At 41.0% G+C, this 6,573-nt stretch overlaps 1 protein-coding gene across 1 annotated transcript in view; it reads left to right on the top strand.

Annotated features, from left to right (window-relative positions):
• The window catches only part of C3H3orf33 (chromosome 3 C3orf33 homolog), a 16,361-nt gene extending 11,428 nt beyond the window's left edge, over nucleotides 1-4,933 (top strand). Inside the window, exons 4-5 of the mRNA XM_021159076.2 lie at nucleotides 3,844-3,947; nucleotides 4,324-4,933. Of these exons, the coding sequence (XP_021014735.1) occupies nucleotides 3,844-3,947; nucleotides 4,324-4,725 (506 nt within the window). The 3' untranslated portion in view covers nucleotides 4,726-4,933. The remainder of the gene's footprint in view (nucleotides 1-3,843; nucleotides 3,948-4,323) is intronic.
• Nucleotides 4,934-6,573: the final 1,640 nt, after the last annotated feature.

Here is a 6,573-nt window from a genome sequence, read left to right as displayed (position 1 = left end):
CTTTGTAGACCAGGCTGGCCTCGAACTCAGAAATCCGCCTGCCTCTGCCTCCCGAGTGCTGGGATTAAAGGCGTGCGCCACCACGCCCGGCCATCTTTGAGTCTTAACATAAGTAAACATCTAATCAACATTTTGAATCTCTAATGAACTTTTCAAACTGATAATTATGGTTATATCTAAAGAACCAGGGGTTTTCATATATAAACTTCATTGTAAAAATTTATGGCTATTTATTTTATTCAGATAGGATTTATAAAGGGGCTGGAGAGGTGGCTCAAGCAATTAAGGGCTCTTGCTCGTCTTACAGAGAGAGGACTTGGGTTCAATTCTTAACACCCACTTTAGGCAGCTCAAAACCCCTCTTAAGTCCAGTTCCAGGAAATCTAATTCCCTGTTCTGGCCTCCGGGGGCACTGTACTCATGTGCACTGACACACAAATAGGCACTTAATTTTTTGAACATTAAAGTCTAAGGCCTGGGGATGATTGAAAAGATGACTCAAGTGCTCAAGAGCTCATAGTATTCTTGCAAAGGACGTGAGTTTGATTCCCAGCACCCACACCAAGCAGCTGACAAGCACCTGGAACTGCAGCTCCACAGGACCAAACTCCTCAGGCGCATGCACACACATACATAAATAAAAGTAGGAAAAATAAATGTTTGTTTTTTTAATTAAATAACTAAAAAGATAGGACTGGAGGGAAGGCTCACTGGTTAAGAACACTTACTACCTTTGTAGAAGACTTAGGTTTGGTTCTCAATAACCACATGGCAACTTCAAAGGTCTGCAACTGAAGTTCCAGGAATCTAATGTCCTCTTCTGGCCTGTGAGGGCACTACCACACATGGTGTGCATATACATACGTGCAAGCAAACACTTGTACACATAAAATACAAACACCTGTTGATTAAAAATAATAAAAATAGCCAGATGGTGGTGATGCGAACCTTTAATCCCAGCACTCTGGAGGCAAAGACAGGTGGATCTCTGTGAGTTCAAGGTCAGTGGTCTACAGAGCAAGTCCCAGAACAGCTAGCTACACAGAGAAATCAGCCCTATATATTTACATATGCATGAGTTTTTAGGTCACTTTGTTACTAGAAAGTCATTTCAGAAGTGTAGCTTGGCAACTAGAACAAAGTCTTCTACAAAGAACAAGGATGTTTCCGCAGGTAAATACTGCTCCATCTGCTCCAATATCCTGTGTGCTCACACACAGAAGCTGTAAAAGTAAATGCCAAACACGCTACTTCTTGTATACTGAAAGTATCCTGTGGGGATGCTGGTCTCAATGGCAGGTAGGACTCTAAGCCGTGGTGATTGTCTTGCCCAGACCAACCAACTGGCTCGAAAGCCCACCTTCATTCTACATCTTCACATTGTTTCCTATGTGAACAGCCATGCTGTGCACACTATGGGATTCAGTAACTTCTGCTTGAATTCTACTAATGTGTGAGACTGAAACTTAGTTGTTTGGTTTGGTTCAAGAAAATGAGCTTATAGAATGTTTAAAACTGAGACAAATATAATAAACCATGCATAACTCTTTTGTCGTCATGAACCCAAATTTACTTGCCTAGAGAAATAATGTTTTCTTTTTAATTTTGTATTAAAGCCTTTTTCTTTTCCTAAGGATTACTTTGTTTTGTAGAATCTTATAAAATATTGCCGTGTTTAACCCAGGAACTTTGACATTATAAAATTTGAGATTATAGATTAACTTCACATCAATTGTGGTTTACTTTTTAAAAATGTATATGTGTTCTTGTGTGAATGTGTGTTTGTGCATCTGTCTGCTTGAGATTATGTGCACATGAGTGTGTGTGTGTGTATGTGTGTACTTGCATGCACATGGATGAGCCTGCTACCAAAGGGCACAGGATCCTTCTGTGTTGGAGTTATAAGTATGTACGAAACACTGCTCTGTAATGTGGGTGCTAGGATCCAACTGTGGGTCACAGGATTGTGAAGGAAGCGCTTGTTTTGTTATGTTGTGCTTTCTTATGATTTGTTTTTATGTATATCTATGTCTACATATGTCTACATGTATGCACATGTGTGTGTAGACACCAGACAGACACCAGAAGAGAGAGTTGGATTTCCTAGAGCTGGAGATACCCACAGTTCTGAACTTCCCTGTGTGGGTGTTAAGAGCTGAACTCCAGTCCTCTCCAAGATCAGCAAACACTCTTAACCTGCTTAGCCATCTCTCCATCCCCGTGACTTACTTTAAAATGAAGCTATCAATACCTGATTTTCTTAGCTTTGTTAGAATAAAATAGGATCTGCTTTATTCCTATGAATTCCTATGGGGGGTGTTGCAGGATATTTGGTCACACTGAACCCCAAGATGATGATATTTACTGGGAAAACCTGTTTCTAGTTGTAGTGTGTCTTAGCACACACCTTAAGTCCCTTTGGCTGGAATAGAGACACACCTTTGGTACATACCTGTAATCCCAAAAATAAAGATAAAGTTAGTTTGTAGAAAGAAGCTGTCATGATGTCTAATTGGGTGGCTGAAAGTGATAAATCAGAGAAAGGTTTGACAGAATAGGATATGCTAAACTCTCAGGGGAAGAGAGAGGAAAGGGAAGCTACTTAGAGCAGTTCAGAGGCAGGGGAGAGGGGGTTTACTCAGACAATTGTACAGAGACAGGTTTTAGAGAGAGAACAAGCTAGACACAGGTGAAGACAGAACAAGCCAGAGAATGTGAAGCACCCAGAAGATTAGAATATGCTACCAAAGTTAGTTTGAGGCCAAGCAGAACAAAAAGTCAGAAACCAACAGCAAATCCAGATTGAATCAGTCAGTTTGGAGAGGAGTTTGAGCCTGAACAGCTGAGTTAAACCAACTAGCCAGAGTTCTGAAAGAACAAGAAAGGGTGAGCTTATTCATCAGGTAGTCTCAGAGGCTGAAATATTCTAGGCCTAGGTAAGATTATATGGAAGCTAGAAGCTTCCAGAACTAGGCCTAGGTTAGCAGGCTGAGACAGTAAGACAATTACTACAAGAGGATAAAAGTTATTTTAACGGCGGGGAGGAGGGGGTGTCACTTATTGATTAAAAGTGGGGTATTCCAGAAATGAAAATTTTAAGGTAAAGATTCAAAAATTATGTAGAGTAGGTATGTTTAAAATGTACATATCTGGGGTTGGAGAAATTGCTCAACAGTTAAGAATAATGGCTATTGTTGCAGAGGACACCACCCTCGAGTAGAGGCTTACAGCTATAACTCTGGTTCCAAGGGATTTGATGTCTTCTTCTGGCTTCTGCATGTACCAGGCATGCAAGTGATAGACAGGCATACAAGAGAGCAAAACACCCTTACACATTAAAAAGAAACACACAAGAAAACTACCTGCCAGAGACCCCAAACCCTGGGACTCTGAAGTTAACAATTTAATGCTGTCCAGTTCATTCTGACTTGTTCACCTGTTAGTTTTTAGTCTACTGTATTTTGCTGTGGGTTCTCATTGTGCAAATCTTGTGCTCCATTTTCTCTCTACAAAGCCAAGAGAGTTAATAGCACCTTTGTATGCTTCATCATTTCTATGCTTCTTTGCATTAGAGACCAATGAGAATCAGCAGTGACTTTGTGCAAGGCTTGCTTGAATGTAGTATATAAAAAAATAAAATCTTTCAATTTAGCAAGAGCTGGTTTAGGGTCTTCAATCCTTTTGTTGTTGATACGTTTGTGTGTGTGTGTGTGTGTGTGTGTGTGTGTGTGTGTGTGTGTAGGGGTATACAGGTGTGCACTCTTGTGTGTGCATGCGTGAAGGCTGGAGTTTGATGTCAGGTGTTTCCCTCATCACCCTGCACCTTTCTCTTTCTGAACCTAGAGATCACCTACTCACCTCTCAGCTGGCTGGCCAGTGACATCCAGGGATTCACCTGTCTCTGCCTCCCAGCACCAGGATATGAGCCTGAACTGCCTTGCCTAGCTGTTTGCATGGATGCTGGGTATCTCCATGTCCTGTTTTATTGTTGTTACCATTTTGTTCGAGACAGCATCTCTTTTTTTGTAGTCCAACCTGGATGTGAATAAGTAAGTAACCCTCCTGCCTCAGCCTCACAAATGCTAGGATTACAAACATGTGCTTTCAAACTCGACCTGGAGACCTTTGCATTACGTGTTTTTTGGTTGGTGTTGTGTGTGGTAGTGGTGGGTTTTGTTATCTTTGTTGTTGTTGTTGGTTTTGGTTTTTTGGGTTTTTTTCTTTTTTCTGTTCTTGCTGTATTTTTAAGGTAAATAAGATATTATGGTTATAATAATCACAATAATCACTCCTAAGTAATTGGTTTTCTCCTTTTTATTCAAGGGTGGATATTTTAACGTGAATCTGAATGAGGAGATTTTGAGAAGAGGCTTGGGCAAAACCGTCCTTGTTAAAGGGCTAAATTATGACTCAAAAACCCACTGGAAAATTCACAGAAACTTACTTAAAGCTGAATTGACGGCCTTAAAGAAAGGAGAAGGAATATGGAAGGAAGAGTCTGAAAAAGAAAGTTATTTTAGAAAATTGAAAGACTCCTGGAGAGAGAGATGGACAAAGGACAATGATTTAAAACCAGCTGGAGCAGACCTCGGCTCCACCAAAGACAGTTATGACGACAGCCGGCGCAGGGCGTCCGGGAAGGGGAAGGACTGCGTGGGCAACCACTCTTTCTTCCTGAAACTCAGAGAATTTGTGAGCCGCTTACACTTTTGGAGGAAAGGATGAAGCGTTGCGAGGTCTGGAGGTAACCCTAGAAGAGCGCCACGGAACTGTGCGAGCACTTTTCATTGAGGCAAAATGGAAATTCCCTCAGGGGATCAAAATCCCAGTCTTACAGTACTTGTACATTAAAACCATTGTTAAGGCCGGGCGTGGTGGCGCATGCCTTTGATCCCAGCACTTGGGAGGCAGAGGCAGGTGGATTTCTGAGTTCGAGGCCAGCTTGGTCTACAGGGTGAGTTCCAGGACAGCCAGGACTATGCAGAGAAACGCTGTCTCTAAAAAACAAAAAAAAACAAAACAAAACAAAAAAACATTGTTAAAATCAGAATCAATTTGAATAAGTTATGATCAGTGTAATATACTTTTAGAAAGTAATGACACACTGTAAAAAGAAAGATGTATATATGCAGAACTAATGTTTTGCCTTGTTCTTCTTCCTCCTTAGTGCCAGGGATCGAACTCAGGGGCTCAGGCACTCTGGTCTAGAAGCATATCACTACTGAGCTACATTACCAGCCCTATAGTGCTAATGTCTGAAGAGGAAGTTTAAGTATTGACTGTTATATTAGTTGCCTAGGACAGACATATTTGACATTTGTTTTTCAGTTTTATCAACTTTATAATAAAGGAATTAAAAAAAAAAGATTTTCTTTCTGAGGTCACTCTTTTTCTCCAATTATCTTTCTAGCCACTGCTGAGTTAGGACCACTGATCCAAGAGGTACAACCACCATTTCTCGTAATAAATAGTTATTTTCATCCTGTAGTTAGATAAGAAGATTTCCCTTAAAACAAAGATGAGGGCAGCAGCACAGATGTCAGAAAGGAACCATCTTTAGGATATGGCTGAGCCCCTGAACTCGCCAATTCTCAAACTACCCTGCCTTCTAACTCCTTGCTGCATGAGAGAGTATTCTGCCTTGATAGTAAATTTGGAGTTGGGCATGGTAGCATGCACCTGTAATCTCAGCACTTGGTAAGTAGGGACTGGAAGATAAGGAGTTCCAGGCCACCCTTGGTTCATACAGAATTCAAGACCAGTTTGAGCTAATTAATATGAGACACTATCTAAAAATCAGAAATATCAAAAGCAAAACCACCCCCAAACCACTTTAATGTATATATTAAAATCTTCCTGACAATGTAAGCCTCTTTCACAAGGCCAATAGTATTTGCTAACTGTTGAGACTTGGTCTAATAATGGAGTCCTTCAAGGGGAATTCAGAATGCTTGTGAGAAATCTCCAAGAAAACAAGACAAGAGTCTTGTGACCTAAGTTTCTTCAAAAACAAAATTGTTTTTGAAATGTGCTTCCGTGCCCTTCCCAGGCATAGCAGATAGGAGTGAGCTTACTCCAGAGTGTTCATTGCAGCTGGATATTGTTACTTGTTTATATGCCTCTTTGGAAAAACATGTTTTTGCCACATGTCCTTGTGATTGTACACTTTACTCAGGTGACTTCTCTTAACCCTCAGAATATACGTTGTCTGATGCTCTGAATAAATTTGGCTATTGCATGAGATTTTGGTCTGCCTCATTTTTAGGCCACACTATTCCAGGTTGGCACTACCAACTAGAGTGGCTAACATCCTCAAAAATCTATATAAAAAGGGAGTTTTTGTTTTGTTTGTTTGTTTGTTTGTTTGTTTTTGTTTGTTTTGTGGTTTTGATAGAGTCTTATTACAAGGCTCTTACTGGCCTGGAACTCACTATGTAGACCAAGCTAGCTTTAAACTCATAGAGATCTCCCTGCCTCTGCCTCTCTGCCTCTCTGCCTCTCTGCCTCTCTGCCTCTCTGCCTCTCTGCCTCTCTGCCTCTCTGCCTCTCTGCCTCTCTGCCTCTCTGCCTCTC

Source organism: Mus caroli, chromosome 3 (assembly GCF_900094665.2).
Source record: "Mus caroli chromosome 3, CAROLI_EIJ_v1.1, whole genome shotgun sequence".
In the NCBI taxonomy this organism is placed as follows: domain Eukaryota; kingdom Metazoa; phylum Chordata; class Mammalia; order Rodentia; family Muridae; genus Mus; species Mus caroli.
The sequence above is the reverse complement of the archived record's forward strand: the minus strand, read 5'-3'. Positions and strand labels throughout refer to the sequence as shown.